This window comes from Drosophila navojoa, chromosome 2 (assembly GCF_054131105.1).
Source record: "Drosophila navojoa isolate 15081-1374.11 chromosome 2, UAZ_NAV_1.0, whole genome shotgun sequence".
NCBI lineage: Eukaryota > Metazoa > Arthropoda > Insecta > Diptera > Drosophilidae > Drosophila > Drosophila navojoa.
In genome coordinates this window covers 33,066,266-33,083,964 of record NC_142890.1, presented here as the reverse complement: position 1 = coordinate 33,083,964, position 17,699 = coordinate 33,066,266, and the positions used below count along the sequence as shown (strand labels likewise).

The following is a 17,699-nucleotide window of genomic DNA, read 5'->3' as shown; positions in this document are numbered from 1 at the left end:
ATTATATCTCCTACATCTTTCAAGCTAGAGTCTCCAAATTTAAAATGTATATTAAGATGAATTTTATACAATTTCGGTTTTTGTTAAAATTTACCCCCCACACCTAAATCCACCCCCTCACCCTCATCTTTGTAAAATTCGTATATCAAATACTAGAGACTTCTGCTTCGGTATACACATACATTTTAACATTATGATTACGTTCTGAAAGTTTCATTACGATCGTACGTCTAGAAATTAAATTATTAAATAATAATGCCAACAATGCAGCGCAACCCAAGCGCAATCGCCTGTATATGTGAGTGTGTGTATGCGTGTGTTTGTTTGTATGCGTGTGTGTGTGCGTGTATTTGTATGTATCCGTGTGTGTGTGTGCGTGTGTGTTTGCTAATTATTTTTGAAATATCAGTTGCTTGTAGGGTTCAGGGGATCTCGTAGTCGAGCAGTCTCGACTAGAGCTTTCTTACTTGTTTTTTTTTTGTATATTCGTTTATTTATTTACAACTTTTTTTTACAAAAAATGTGAGTGTGTTTAGGTGGCTAACGATAGCGCACGATGCTTACGGGACGGCCTAAAGCATTGCTTCGCAAGCACTTTGCACTCCCTCAGCTTTAGACAGCTCGTCTTCGCTTGATTCTGCGAAGCTCCATCATGATTGTGGCCGCGAAGGTGCTTATAAGTTTCCAAGCTGCCTCCGATTCCAACATCACGTTGACCATGTTGTCCACTCTAATGGAGCGGCTCAATGCTTCTTCCAGACAACGCCTCGGCGACTAAGTCCTCCAGAGGCACCATGCTGGCTATGACGAGCGCCGCGTCGTCAGAGACTGTTCTGAATGCGCAGCAGACTGTGATCGCGCTCAGTCTGTAGATCGCGCAAATGCCCCGGCTGTAGCTTGGCGTTGCAATCGCGCTTGCCCATATTGGCACAGCGTAAAGGATGACGGACCCTATGACGTTCATTAGAAGCAGACGCCGTTGCTGCTTTGGAAAAAGAGATCTACAATAATCAGCTGCCTTTTTATGCACATATTCTAAGTGCTCGCGGAAAGTTAATCTTGTGTCTATGATGACACCAATATACTTTATCGCCCTCTTTGACGCAATTGTGACGCTGCCGATCTTTATTGGCGGTTTCCACTCTTTTGCGACTGCGGACTTCGGTTTTGTGTGCCGCTAGCTCGAGCCCACCTCCTGTCTACCAGCTTCGTATGCGAGTGATACTTGCACTGCTATCCCAACTAGCTGTGTTGAAGGCATTCTTTACATTCAGAGTCGCGATGATGTAGTATTGCTTCGTTCCGTGCCTCCATCTGGTGCCTTGGATGGCGGAAGTTGCCAGGCCAAAAACTTTTTCTAGCGCATCAGTTGTTGACCGGGCCTTCCGGAAACCAAATTGGTTAGGTGACAGGCCTCCGGCGCTAGCAATACAAGTCTCCAGCCTATAGCAAACCAGTTTCTCAAACACCTTTCCCATGGTGTCTAAGAGGCAGCTTGGTCTATACGACGATGGCTCTTCCGGTGGTTTGCCAGCCTTGGGTAGCAATACCAGGCTCTGCGTTTTCCATTTTGGGTGCAACGCGACGGCTAGCTTTAGCGTACGATTTGGGATCCCGTTCGGCCCTGGAGCTGTGTTAGTTCTAAGACCTCTGAGAGCTAATAATATTTCCTCGTCTGTAACTAAACCAATTTGAGCAAGTTGAGCTCTGATCAGCAGCATCATTTCCTCTACATGTCTAGCCTATGTGTTCTCTGGTCAGTGGCACAGCTCTTTCCTTTTGAGTGAAGGGTATACCGAAATTTGTAAAGCGTTTGCTACGTTCATAAAAAATGCTAGCTTTTTCATGATAATTTCTAAAAAGGGTGTGAAAGCGTTGATGCTCATAATAAAAATGTTTCCGCGATGAGCATGCACACACACACTCTCCCTTGCTACATGTACTATGAGGATTTGTATGCCTGTGTGCGAAGCTCTTGCTGCCTGTAGCAATTTTAAATCCCCAGCATTTGCATTTGGTTGATCTTGTGAAGTGCTTACATACATACATATGTATGTATGTATGTACATTTGATTGTGTGTACGAATGGGATCTGAATCGAACAGTTATGGGATATCACTTGTAGAAGTATTTGTATGCCTATGTGCCTGTGTGTATGCATGGGACGTGAACATTGGCAATTTTGTCTTGCGCGATTCAATTAGTTTAATTGCTCGAGGTGTAACTTGGACCAATTCCGGTTGAGCACCCAATTTGTAGCAACATTTATTTATCGATAAAAGTCAATTTGACGATTTCCTTTTAATTATTCACTATAGCGAGCTAATTCCAGAAAAAATGATTGCAATTTATATTATTTAGTAATATGGATTAGTTTTAGTTACACCTGTATATATTTTTATTAATTGAACGCGAAACGCGGCGATTCCTATCACTTTTTTTACCTCTATTTGACTTTCACGACTTCAGTTCTTCATTATCTAGGTCCGCTGTGCGACTACATTATTTGGCGATTTTCTTTCTTAGCAACGGCTCATCTAACTCTAAGCTTGCGTTGACTCCGAATTTCTCTGTGGTGCATCTAATAAAATATATATAAACAATCCACATAGCGAGCTCCTCAGGATCAAAACGCGAAGCGTTGGCGTCAGTGCTCCAATTTGTACTGATATATTAAGTTTACATTAACGCAAACTCAGGTTGCAATGTAGAGAGCGCATCTATGCGCAAGCAGCAGTTGCTTAACTTCATAATTAACTAATTCAATTTCTTATATTACATGACTTCAATAATAAATATGAGTGTATATACAGATGCCTTAACAGAATGATAGGATTAACGCTCACACAAAATGAGGAGTCTTTGTCAAACTCACAGTGGTAAAGAATTTTTTAGCGAGCGCAATAATCGCATACATACCATACACAAATTAAGTTTTAGTGAATTGAGCTCAAAAAACAGTCTTGGAACAACCTGAACAAAAAAAAAAAAAACATTAAAAAACAATGGGTGTGCGTCTAACACGATCGATTTCGTTGATGGTCAATTGAAACCCGTCCCATTCATACTATTATAGCAAAATGTGAGTGAAAAGACGTTATGTTTAGGGACATAAAAAATTTTCGGTAACCAAACACATTAGTTTTAGTTTTAAACCCATATTTGACGAATATTAAATCGAGAATTTACATATTTCAGAAGCCAATCATTTAAAGAGGATGACGGTACATGGAAAGGCAATGATGATGGAAAAGTTGTAAACAATCAACCGCAAAGAGTAATGGATGATAGAAACGGAATGATGGCTCAAGCTGGATATATTGGAAGGTATAAGTTTTAAATATTTTTTAACTGCTATTAGTTCAGCAGCTTCACTCTTTTCACCCAATTAAAATTAGAAAAGAAGAGTATTTTTATTTTTGAAACCTCTTTTTGACAATGATTGATAATGATGATATTTAAAATCACTAACTAGACAACACATAGACCGGCAACGTAATGTAAAACGTTTTGCAGACTTGTTTTTGGAGATTACGAACCACACAACTTCGTATTTGCTCGGCTCCTCACTTTTAGGTTCAGTATACGAAAATTGCTCAAATTTGGTATATATACTCGGGCTGAAGTCCCAAGACCAAAAAGTTTTAGTGGATGTATGTCCGCCCACTGGGGGCGTGGCAAACCGTTAAAGTTTATATTATTATTATAATTATAAGAGCTACAAGCTTCAAATTTGGATAGTCAAGCTACTAGTTACTTCCTCTATCGATTCCCCAAATAATATTGTTAAGGGCGTGGCAAATCAAAAATTAACCTGTAATTTTTTCATTTTTGGAGCGTAAGCATCCGATTTCCAGCTAGGTTACGGTTAGATTTTTCCACGAGCTTGCCAAAATTGAAATGTCTACGCCCAGTAGAGGCGTGGCAAATCAAGAAAAACTGAACTTACTACAGTATTAGAGCAAAACTTGGCTACTAAATTGCTTATGTGGTGTGAATGAGTATTCTGCAGTCGGTAACGACCGACTGCAACGTTCTTATTTGTTTAATTTGGCGACTCTCGATTTAAGGATGTAACGAGAGTAATTATAGATTTTTGGAGATTGGCTTGATATTCGCGATTTATATAGGATAATTAAAAACAAGTAAGGAAGCTCTAGTGGAGACTTCTGACTACGAACCCTTGACCCTCCAAGCAACTCATATTTCAATAATATTCAATTCGCACAGCCCCACGCACTCACATACTCACACGTACACACACACACATACACACAGGCGACTGCGCTTGGGCTACGCTACAGTGTTGGCAATATTATGAGAATTTATTTGTTATAATTTAATTTCTAGACGTACAATCTTAATGAAACTTTCAGAACGTAACATCTCTAGCTCTTATATCTTCTGAGATCGACGTGTTGATACATACGGACAGACGGACAGACAGACGGACAGGGCCAAACTCATTCTGGCTGTTACATACATTTCAACAAAACCATTATACCCTGATTTTGCTTTTTCAATGGGTTCACGGTAAAACAAGACTAACAATTTGAAGAGCTCTAGTCAAGACTGCTCGAATACGAGATACTCTGAGCCCCTCGATCAACTGATATTTCAATAACTAGTCACACGCACACACGCGCACATACACAGGCGAATGGAGTTCGTGTTACGTTTTCGTGAAGTGCGGTCGATGTCATCGCGATTCATTGTAGACCCTAGCTTGTTCTGTGCATTTCCCTTGTTAAAGTGGAAAATCTGGAGTCAACGTGTACGCTGACCCTTGAAAATGACAACGAAGTAAGTCGCAAGCAATAGCGTGATTGTTTTGGCGTTAGGGCTTTACTCTTTCCCTTTCTTCTTAAGCGCGAAAATATTTGTCACTTTAGGCATCACACTTGTACAATTAATAAAAGCCTGTAAGCTTAAGCTTTTATTATTTAGCCGGAGCTAAATGGATGCTAAGATGAAAGAACGTCAAAGAGTTCTGTAACCGACCGGTTAAAAACTGAGAGGTGCAGACCACGCCACTCAATTGAACCAATGCCTCTACGGTCTGCAGCTGATAAATCCAATCAGGCAGGTCGACAGACAAATTCGAACAGTCGGTTACTCAAAGGCGCAAGCTACAGTGATTTCAGGTGTAGGTGGTTCAAGCTATTCAGACATGCTTCGCGTAGTCAAGAGCGACCCAAATCTAAAGCATCAGAGCTGCGATCTTCAGGACATTAGGAAGACAGCTAAGGGGTTCCTTGTGTTGCAACTAAGTAGAGCTAGTGCTGCGGCTCTGTACGAAGCGGTAGGCAAAGCCTTGGGCGACCGAGCGGTAGTTAAAACACTCAAAGAATTCTCCCAGATCGAGATTCGTGATCTAGATGAGCTGGCTAGCAAGAAGGAGATCTTGGAGGCAATTAGGGTGCAGTTGAAGGATAGCTCACTCCCCATTGAGGCTATCAAATCACTTCGACCAGCTTTTGGTGGACAGCAAAGAGCTACGGTTGCTCTTCCAATTGGGAAATCTAAAACTCTGCTCGAGCTGTCCAAAAGCAGAATAGGATGGCTAGTATGCCTTGTCCGAGCCGTGGATCAGCCTAAACGCTGTTTCAAGTGCCTCGATTATGGTCATATTGCATATTGGCAACTCAGCGATTGTACTTTCGGATGTTAAGTCATTCAATGGGTTCGTACGTGGCCGATATGGTAACTTATAGCTCTACAGTTGCTATCTGGTTCCCAGCATGCAGCTCAGTGAATTCGCAACGATGATAGACGAGGTTGCCGAGGATGCTAGGAGTCGGAAGGCCATTATAGCAGGAGATTTTGATGCATGGGCGTTAGAATGGGGCAGCCACATAGCAAATACCAGAGGCCGTATCTTACTGGAGTTGCACAGCTCAGCACTGACCACGAGTTCACCTTCAGTCGGGCTGGATACGGATCTGTAATTGACATTACTTTCGTCACTTCATCCCTCTTTCGGGAAGCAACATGGAGCCATTGCGATAGCTATACGGGCAGCGATCATACGGCACTTCTGTTCACAATAGACGAGGCACCTGCCAGGGCGTCAACCTTGTGGAGAAAATCGTATCGGCTGAGGCCAGAGCATGCCAAATGGTAGCCCAAATTCAGAGTGCCTGCAATAGGAGCATGTTACGTCGCAAACAGTTCACGCGACAACAGGCGCCTATGTATTGGTGGAATGTACAAATAGGTGACATTCGACGCAAATGCATCTTGGCGAGAAGAAGCTACCAACGGGCTCGCGGTAGGTCTACGTTTCTTGAGAAACAATTGGCTTACCAGGCAGTTAGAGAAGAGTTGTAGAAGGTCATTCAGACAAGTAAGAGAGAATGCTTTTTAGAGTTGTGTGACTCAGCCGAATATGGCCCTTGGGGCAGGGCATATAAGATAGTAGTTAAAAGACTATACTCAGGTAGACAGGTGCAGCCTACGGATCGCTTGGAGCTCAAATCAATTGTGGAAACGCTCTTTCCAGAACGATTAAGCTCCATTCATGCCCCTGTGTCCGATGCTGCTGATCAGAGCTCAACTTGCTCAAACTGGTTTAGTTACAGACGTGGAAATCTTAGTAGCTCTCAGATGTCTTCGAACTAGCACAGCTCCAGGACCGGACGGGATCCCAAATCGTGCGCTAAGGCTAGCCCTCGCCTTGCACCCTAGTACTTTTGCCAAATTATACAATGAATGTTTAATTCAGAAGGCGTTCCCTGCAAAATGGAAAACGCAGAGCCTGGTATTGCTACCCAAAACTAGCAAACCACCGAAAGAGCCATCGTCGTATAGACCAATCTGCCTCTTAGACACCATGGGAAAGGTGTTTGAGAAACTGGTTTGCTCTAGGCTGGAGACTTGTATTGCTAGCGCCGGAGGCCTGTCACCTAACCAATTTGGTTTCCGGAAGGCCCGGTCAACAACTGATGCGCTAGAAAAAGTTTTTGGCCTGGCAACTTCCGCCATCCAAGGCACCAGATGGAGGCACGGAACGAAGCAATACTACATCATCGCGACTCTGAATGTAAAGAATGCCTTCAACACAGCTAGTTGGGATAGCAGTGCAAGTATCACTCGCATACGAAGCTGGTAGACAGGAGGTGGGCTCGAGCTAGCGGCACACAAAACCGAAGTCAGCAGTCGCAAAAGAGTGGAAACCGCCAATATAAAGATCGACATCGTCACCATTGCGTCAAAGAGAGCGATAAAATATCTTGGTACACAAGATTGACTTTCCGCGAGCACTTAGAATATGTCCATTAAAAAGGCAGCTGATTCTTGCAGAGCTCTCTCAAGAATTATGCCTAACACGCGGGGACCAAAGCAGCAACGGCGTCTCCTTCTAATGAGCGTCATAAGGTCCGTCATCCTCTACGCTGCGCCAATATGGGCAAGCGCGATTGCAACGCCGAGCTACAGCCGGGGCATTTGCGCGATCTACAGACTGAGCGCGATCAGAGTCTGCTGCGCATTCAAAACAGTGTCTGACGACGCGGCGCTCGTCATAGCCAGCATGGTGTCTCTGGAGGACTAAGTCGCCGAGGCCGTGGAACGGAGTGCACACGAGCCTATACGACGCAATGATATAGAAGGTGGAACAGCTCAACTAAAGGGCAGTGGACACATACTCTTATCCCTGAGCTTAAGCCATGGGTAAACTGCAAACACGGCGAAGTTAATTTTTATCTTTCATAGATTCTATCGGGACATAAATGCTTTCGGAGCTACTTGAGGCGCTTTGGCCACGATTAAACCGACGAATGCTTTTGGTGCGGACGATGTCTGATGGAGGACGCCAACCACGTCTTATTTGAATGTGGACGCTTCCTAGAGGAGAGACGTTGTCTGGAAGAAGCATTGGGCCGCTCCATTGGAGTGGACAACATGGTCAACGTGATGTTGGAATCGGAGGCAGCTTGCAATTTTATAAGCACCTTCACGACCACAATCATGGTGGAGCTTCACATAGTCGAACGAAGACGAGCTGTCCCAACCTGAGAAGTGCAAGGTGCTTTCGAAGCAATGCTTTACGGCCGTCCCGTAAGCATCGTGCGCTAACCTTAGCCAGCTAAACACACTCATATTTTTGTAAATAAATTGATAATAAACAAATAAAAAAAAACACACACACACACGCATGCAAACAAACACACGCACATTGCGCTGCAGTGTTGGCAATATTAAACGAATTTATTTGTTGAATAATCTTATTTCTAGACGTACAATTTAAATGAAATGTTGCACAAGTCTCTACTACATGAAATACGCCTTTTACAAAGGTGACGGTGAGGGGGTGGATATAGTTGTGGGGGTAAATATTAACAACAACTGAAATTGTATAAAATACACCTGAATATACATTTTAAATTTGGAGACTATATAATTTTATAACTGAACTTCGAAAGGTTATTTAACGATACAAAAAAATAACGGGGTAAGTTATCGCTTTTTAGTGATAATCTCGATATGCGCACTATATATACGGACATTTAAAAAAAATTTAAATCTCTAGTTCTTATATCTTCTGAAATCGACGCGTTCAAACATATAGACAAGCAGACGTACAGGGCCAAATCGACTCAGCTGGTCGCCTTGATAAAGAATATTTATACTTTGCGGGGTCTGCCACGCCTCTCTTTGCCTGTTACATACATTTCAACAAAACCATTATAACCAGATTTCCCATTTTCAATGGGTTCAGGGTAAAGTAAAACAATCAATTTAGTAGCTAAGTTTAGCTCTAATACTGTAGATTTTCAGTTTTTCTCGATTTGCCACGCCCCTACTGGGCTAGACACTTCATTTATAGTCAGCTTGTAGAACAAGCTAACAGTAACCTAGCTGCAAAATTACAGAGTATTTTTCGATCTGTCACACCCCTAAAGAGACGTAACAATATTATTTGGGGAATCGATAGACGAGATTACTGGTAACTTAACTATCCAAATCGGAACCTTCTTTATACTTTAAGAGATATACTTTTGCTCGTTGGACTTGGGAGATCAGGTGCGTAAATATACCTAATATAATTTTAGAATTTGAAAAATCACTATATAGGTATGCTTATGTATTTGCGTGTGTATGTGCATGTGCAAATTATTAAAATATCAATTCTCCGAAGGGTTCAGGGGATCTCGTAGTCGAGCACTAAAGCGACTAAAGCTTTCTTACTAGTTTTTATTTTGTAAATAACAGATTGACTAATACAACCATTTATTTATATTATATTTTCAGAATAACAAACGATGCTAGAGAAGATGAAATGGAAGAAAATATGGGCCAGGTTAATACCATGATAGGTAATCTCCGGAATATGGCGTTGGATATGGGCTCCGAGTTGGAAAATCAAAACCGTCAAATTGACCGAGTTAATCGCAAGGTACATTATATTTGAAATACAGATAATGCCTAAACCAGGCAAAATAATTTATTTTCCTTGTAAGTTATCATTAGCAATTTCTAAAAACAACAAGATGACTCTAGTCGAGACTGCTGAACTAGGCCTGAACCCTCCTATTTAATATTCTTCTATGCACACATATGTACATACATACACATGCGTCCGTACGCACTTATAAACTCTCATTAGCAGCTATGCGGGCTTTTCTTGGTAATTTCGATTTACTGATTTCTGTTTGTCTGTCTGATATAAACGCTGGAGATTTTAAAATTTATGATGAAAGTTGTTAGTGTTTTTATACCCTGAACCCATTGAAAATGGGAAATCAGGGTATAATGGTTTTGTTAAAAGTATGTAACAGGCAGAAGGAGGCGTGTCAGATCCCACAAAGTATATATATTCTTTATCAGGGCGACGAGCTGAGTCGATTTGACCCTGTCCGTCTGTCTGTATGAACGCGTGGATCTCAGAAGAGCTAAAAACTTCAAACACTATCAAAGAACACTTATAAAATTATATCTCCCACATCTTTAAAGGTAGAGTCTCCAAATTTAAAATGTGTATCAGAGAGAGTTCTCAGTGAGAGTGTACGGTCGTTTTCGTTTTCTGCTCCACAAATTTGCCTGATTTTTAAATTAATCATTTTTATTAATTGTTCACACAACTGCGGTCGGTTTGTTTAAATATTCCTGTGCAAGGTTTGATCCGTGGTTTGCTGTGTTTTCTTTTAAAAATGCTTTTTAATCTTGTTGAAGTTTGCTGCAGCGTCTTATTTACATTTAGTTTGCACTTTGCTCCCTGTCTTTACTCTTTACACGTTTGTTAGTGTGCGTGTGAGCTTACTTGCTATCTCGATTTCGGTCGTCGTGCTGTGCAAATAACTCTCTGTGTTTCTTTAGTTTCGCTCTGTAACGGCTCTTTTTGTTGTTGATTATCTCTCTCAACATAATCATTCGTTCTGCTCTTCAACGGCTGGTTGTTGTTGGACTCGCTCTGTCAGCATATTTTACTCTCTTTGTTTTTATTTCCGTTGCTTTTCTTTAATTTCTACTGTAATCCCAATTGCCAATATGAGCTGTTGCAAAAAATCTTGTACGTTCAGGCAGGCAGTGGACTCTGCACAAGCGCAATTTGTCAATTGCTGGTTGTGCGATAATATGATGCATATTAAATGTGCAGGTCTCACTGGCCGTGATTACGACAAGATTATGTCCACGGTAAAAATTGGTAGTGGGGGTGTACGCTGGTCTTGTCCGATTTGTTTAGAAAGACAGATCAACTTTTCTAAAATGTACAGCGCTGTAAGGGCTCAGTTTTTAAAACTGAAAAAGATTTCTAAGCAGTTATCCAGTGATATGGCTGCTGCTGAAGAATACTAACTCAGTATAATTTCGAGAGTCCCCCACCTCATTTGGAGTCTTTATCGTTGTTGGTACCTACCTCTGTACCAGCACCGTCACCTCACCTTGCGCTTCAGTTTTGTCGTCCGCTCTCCTAATTCGCTCGATCCTATATCACGTGTTCCTGAAGCTATTGGTTCTTCTGTTGAGGCTGCTATTGATACTCAGGTTTCTGTTCAAAAATTGGAATCTTCTCCAATTGTTGTTCTAGCCCGGCATATCCTTATCAGTCGTCTCTCCTCGAAAGCAACTTTTCTTATCTAGGCTTTCATCTGATACGACCTGTGAGGCAGTATATGCTTTTATTGCAAGCAAGACTTCGGCTAAGGTTTTTATATCGAAGTTTAGATGCGCAGCTCCACGTGAAATTGCCTCTTTTAAGATAAATCTGCCGGTAGAATATTTTAAAACTTGATGTTATCCCAACTTCTGGCCACCACATGTGGTTGTTCATGAATTCAGACCTAAAAATCGTATCAGATCTACTCCTATTTCTGTAAATCTACCTTCGGTGCAATCGTCATCTAACACTGTACCAAAAAACTAAATTCTTTCCTATCTTCTTCTCTGCTATCTCTGCTTTATCAAAATGTACGCTTAGCTTGAATTCTAAACTGAAAAGTCTATTCTTACACAGTATAATAATATTCATAATAGTGAAATCCTTTCAAGTAATTTCACTATTTATAGACTCGATCGTTTAATGCGCAGAGGAGGTGGTGTGGTTATTGCGGTTAAATCCAGTATCCTCTCTGATGTGTTTACCTTTTCGTCCCTTCATGAAGCGGAGATTTTAGAGGTTAAATTAACTCTCCCATCGCGCTCAATGTTGATCACATGTTCTTATATCCCTGCCTCTTCTGATTTACAAGTTTATGCTCAACATATTAATTGTATTAAAGAAGTTATGAACATGTGAATGATAGAGACTTGCTTCTTGTGTTGGGGGATTTTAACATTCCCAACACTTCTTGGTCAGCAACTTGTAATACGAATTACTTTATTCCGACAATTGATCACTATCTTTTTGATGAATTGTTTAACCTGTCTCTGTTTCAGATTAACTCTATTTCTAATCATCTAAATCGCACACTTGATCTTGTGTTTACTAATCACGATTCGCTCTTTAATGTCGTGAGATCGACTCCTTTCTGTATACCTGAGGATATACATCACCCCACTTTAGAAGTATTATTAGCTGTTGATAATCATCTCAATTATACTCCTTTGCCTTCTAATCCAAGTCGTTGTTATCGTAAATGCGATTTTGTTTTGCTTAATGAATTAATTAATTCAACAGACTGGTCTATTTTATATGAGTCGAATGATATTAATTTGGCAGCATCGTTTTTTTACTCTACCTTAAACTCTATTCTGGATGTTTGTGTCCCTCTCTGCCGTATTTCGCCAGTTTCAAATAAGCCACCATGATTTACCAAAACTCTTTTGAGCTTGAGAAACATTATATCTAAATGTTTTAAAAATTATAAAAAGTCTGGTTCAAGTGTTGACTGGTCTAAATATTCCATTGCTAAGTCAAATTTCAATCTTTTAAATTCTAGCTGTTATGAGAATTATCATAAAGATAACAATGTATAAACGTTGCAAACGTCAGTTTGCTCGAGATCCCAAACAATTTTATACTTATACTTGAAACGTAAATCTTCTGGTTTGCCGTCCTCATTTGTCCTTGGTAGTGAAAATACTTGCAATGACCAGGATTCCTCTGATCTATTTGCTGATTTTTTTTAATCAACTTATTCTTCTGCTTATCTCTACAACAACTCATATCCATATCCTCTTTCTGAATATGGGTCTATAAATACTCCTAAAGTTACTGCAGCCTCTCTGACTGCGGCCATTAGGACGGTGCCGATAATATTCCTAGTTGTGTGATTAAAGAGTGCAGTGTTTCTCTTCCGTGGAAGAGAAAATTATAACATCGGCCTTGCAGCATTTTTGCAAATCGATTATTCAACCATCTCAACATGGTTTTGTTCAAAATCGATCAACGTCCACTAATTTACTTGAATTTACTTCGCTTGTCAGTGACAGTTTTTCTAAAAAAATGCAAATGGATGTTATTCATTTATACTAACTTCAGAAAAGCATTTGACTCAGTACATCATCACATACTAATTCTTAGGCTTGAACGCTATTTTCGCCTAGACTTGTATCTTGGATTTCATGCTTTTTAATTGGTAGAACCCAAAGAGTCTTGCTCAGAACAGCTATGTCTAAAACTTATCTTTTTTTTCGTCTGGTGTACCCCAGGGTAGCCATTTGGGTCCATTACTCTTTTCCCTTTTTATAAATGACCTTCCTAGTTGTATCTCGTATTCTACTATATTGATGTATGCTGATGATCAAAAACTTTGCCTTCCATACTCCAGTGCAAATGAACATCATCACCTTCAAGATGACCTAAATGCATATCAATATTGGTGTGTGGCAAACCAGCTGGACTTAAATTGCTCCAAGTGTATGACAATGACCTTCAGTTGTACCGTTCCTCTAATTGTTGATTATACGATTGGCAATATATCCTTACGACGCTCCATACAGTCAAAAATCTTGGTGTTTCCTTTGATTGTAAACTAAATTTTAATCTTCATATTCCTACCATCATTAATGAAGCCAAAAGTGTGCTTGGCTTTATTAAACGTTGGTCCAAGGAATTTAAAGATCCTTTAATAACCAAGCGGTTATTTACGTCGCTTGCGCGTTCCCATCTTAGAGTATTGCTCTGTTGTTTGGTCTCCACAGCATAAACTGCATCAGGATCGCATCGAATCGGTCCAAAAACAGTTTCTTCTCTTTGCCTTAAGGGATCTTCGATGGGACAGTAATTTACGATTACCGTCTTATCATAGTAGGCTCCAGCTTATTGATCTTCAATCGCTAACCAATCGCAGAATAATTTTAGGAATTGTTTTTCTGCATAAATTGATTAGTGGTGATATTGATTCGACCTCTTTGTTGGGTCGTCTAAACTTTTCGGTTCCGTCCCGAACAACTAGACACTATCGTCCGCTTCATTTACCGGTGTGCACTAGGGATTATTCTTTGCACAGTGCGTTTCATGTTCTAAGTGTTAATTTTAATAAATATTATAACATTTTGTTCTTAGAACTTTGTCTTCCTAAAATAAAAAGTTTGCTATAAGCTTATCTTAGGGTTATGATTTGATTTTTATATAAAAATTGTTCTGTAATTATTATTTTTGATTTTTATCATAAAAATCTTTTATAATAATTAAATATTATTTTTTTTATTTATCAAAAAATAATTATTATAATTTTTTAATTTTTTGCTATAAAAATTATAATTGTTACGGTCCCTGCTTAGGGAAATCACTCACAATGCCCACGCATAAGCATTGGTATACATTTTCGTTGTCAATGTTGTGTAGTGATTTCTCAATTTTATCCTATATTCTATTCTGTGCTCTTCGTTTACTCTTTTCTTTTTACTATTTCTTATTTATTTATTTATTTTGTTATACCCTGAACCCATTGAAAATGGGAAATCAGAGTATAATGTTTTTGTGAAAAAGTATGTAACAGGCAGAAGGAATCATCGCAGACCCCATGAAGTATATATATTCTTGATCAGCATGACGAGCTGCGTTGATATAGCCCTGTCCGTCTGTCCGTCCGTCCGTCCGTCCGTCTGTGCGTCCGTCTGTCCGTAGGAACGCCGAGATCTCAGAAGATATAAGAGCTAGAGAGCTGAAATTGAAATTGAAATTGTGTGCATACTCGTGCATACCATACGCAGTACGAGTTTGCTTTATTTTTTCGATAACTCATCCGATAACTTTTTTATCGAGAATAATCGAAAAATTGATTTTGTTTTTTGAGCCTCATTGAAATACTATTAGACGTGGAGACTTCAGATTTACTGTGTATAAACGTATGATGAATACAAACATTCTGTAATCAACAGATTTTGGATACCACGCCCCCTTCGCCCCTAATTTGCAAAAAACGTATTTCAAGTACTAAAGACTTGTGCTTTGGAATGTACACACATTTTGACCATATAATTACGCCCTGAAAATTTCATTAAGATCGTATGTTTACAAACGAAGCTATTCACCAAGTAAATTCTCATACCATTGCCCACACTGCAGCGCAGCCCAAGGGCATTCGCTGCTTACTGCGCAGTTAGCAGAGCGCGGGTGCGTGAGGGTGGATGCATGTGTATGTATGTGTGCGTGCTTAAAAGAAGTGCAGAATGATAAGAATATCAGCTTGGAGGGTTCAGGGTATCTCCTAGTCGAGCAGTCTCGACTAGAGTCTTCAAGTTTATTATTAACTTTTCTTGCAATTTCTTTTAATACCTTACTTTTTCTTTTTCTGTACTAATTCTTATTTATTACATTTTTTCTTTTTTTTTATTATTTTTGTTTTTATTTTTTATTTTAAGAATTATTCATTATTTTAACTAACACTTCTTTTTATAGCATCATTAGTTTCACTGACCATATTTGGCTGTGAGACGTGGGCATAGCTCGCCGGACTGGCAAATAAAATACCCCCATCGGGTCGGTGTTACTATTGATATTATATCCTGTACTTTGTTTAGGGTTTTTCTTTTTTTTTTTAATTTAATTTGACTCGTTTTTGTCAATAGCTTTAAGAAATAAATAAATAAAATATGCATTTTATAGAATTTAGATTTTTGTTAAAACTAACCAACCCCTATATCCACCCCCTCACCCTCATATTTTTAAAAGGCGTTCTTCGAATACTAGGGACCTTGCGTCGGAATATACACACATTTAAACAATATTATTACATTCTGAAAATCTCATTAGGATTGTGCGTTTAGAAATTAAATTATTCAACAAATAAATTCTCAAAATAGTGCCAACACTACAGCGCAGTCGGCTGTGTATGCGCGTGTGTGTGTGTGAATTATTATTGAAAGATCAGTTGCTCGACGGGTTCAGGGGATCTCTTAATCAAGCAGTCTCGACCAGAACTTTCTTACTTGTTTTGTTCTTACATCATAATCGTATTTCGCAATCTCTATTTCATACAATTAAACAACTACATAATACATATTTTTGTACATTTTTATTATAGGGTGAATCTAACGAAGCAAGAATAGCTGTAGCCAATCAACGAGCCCACCAGCTTTTAAAATAAGCCGATCTCAACTGATGCTTGTATATATAAAAATTTATTCAATGGGTATCAGTGTTATATATAATAAAAAGATAAATTTCTTGTAACTGCTAGTGCTCCAACAGTTGTAAATATCATGAACACATTGAATTAAATAAACAGATTATTTTTACCACAATTATCAGAAAATGCTCTTAAATGCTCAATATACTACATATGTATGTACATATTTAAAAATGTTATCCACATATTGAAGTAAATATTTAAATATATATATGTATATGTATATGTATATGTATATGTATATGTATATGTATATGTATATGTATATGTATATGTATATGTATATGTATATGTATATGTATATGTATATGTATATGTATATGTATATGTATATGTATATGTATATGTATATGTATATGTATATGTATATGTATATGTATATGTATATGTATATGTATATGTATTGTATTGATATGTCATATGTATATGTATATGTATATGTATATGTATATGTCTATGTATTGTATAGTATATGTATGATATGTCTATATGATATGTCTGTTGTCTATGTATTGTCTATGTATATGTATTGTATCTGTATCTGTAGTTATGATCTGTCTCTGCTCTGTTCTCTTGTCTCTGTTATGTTTGTTCTGTATGTATCTGTATATGTATATGTCTCTGTCTATGTCTATGTATGTCTTGTATATGTCTAGTATCTGTATATGTATATGTATATGTATATGTATATGTATCTGTCTATGTATATGTATATGTATATGTATATGTATATGTATATGTATATGTATATGTATATGTATATGTATATGTATATGTATATGTATATGTATATGTATATGTATATGTATATGTATATATATATATATGTATACATTTTTGCAATAAAATAAAAATAGATTTTTAAAATTATCGATGAAAAGATGTTTTAGCCCTTATAGTTAATATTAAAATAAGTCTAGTATATCAATTAGAGCTGCAGATTAAGTTTACATACTTAGTTTGATTCGTAATATTTTTATAAAATGTGTATGTATTTAATTCCGGCCGTGATTTTGATCGTTTAATATAATTTTGGCAAGCATTCACAGCTACATACATACATATGTACATGTATACGAGACATCTGCATATGTACATATTTTGTCTAAATTGATATACATACATACAAATACATATGTATGTACATATTTATAGCATATGTATATTTACATACATATGTATGTATATATGCCGTTATAAAACCATATGTATGTTAGAGCTATTCGTCATGGAATTACGGGATATGTCCTGCTTTTGGAGGCAACATCCTCGTGTCCCGACCTGACACGGAATCGTTCCGATTTTCTGGTATTTCGATAAAAAGTAAGGCAGTGCAGCTTTATGCAATAAACGTACACTCATGCTGTTAATCTGAAGTATTAAAGATAACTCAAACTCTGGATGCGATTCCTGAGCACAATGCAAATTGCAAAAGAGTTTTGGCCTTACTAAATACGCCGAGCTCAGACGAAAAAAATAAGTTACTGGTGAAGAATGTAAAAAACATACTTTTTACTGCGCTTTAAAGGTGTAGTAGATATAATTAAAAACCTGGCTTTCGATAAGGTTTTTAATCGATAATAAAATATCGGGAGTAGCTATCGATTTTAGTGATAAACTTGATATGCGCGTAATACACACGGACCTAGGAAAATTTTAAGTTTCTAGCTCTTTTATCTTCTG

General features: G+C 38.4%; 1 protein-coding gene and 1 long non-coding RNA gene across 4 annotated transcripts in view; both read left to right on the top strand.

The window, feature by feature from the left end:
• Snap25 (Synaptosomal-associated protein 25kDa) overlaps positions 1 to 16,131 on the top strand; it is a 95,697-nt gene extending 79,566 nt beyond the window's left edge. For all 3 annotated transcript variants that reach the window (XM_089261335.1, XM_089261333.1, XM_089261342.1), the window contains exons 6-8: positions 3,199 to 3,327; positions 9,253 to 9,397; positions 15,912 to 16,131. In XM_089261335.1, the coding sequence (XP_089117461.1) occupies positions 3,199 to 3,327; positions 9,253 to 9,397; positions 15,912 to 15,974 (337 nt within the window). In that variant the 3' untranslated portion in view covers positions 15,975 to 16,131. The remainder of the gene's footprint in view (positions 1 to 3,198; positions 3,328 to 9,252; positions 9,398 to 15,911) is intronic.
• The window catches only part of LOC149092497 (uncharacterized), a 171,868-nt gene that overhangs the window by 128,361 nt on the left and 25,808 nt on the right, over positions 1 to 17,699 (top strand). The window lies entirely within an intron of this gene.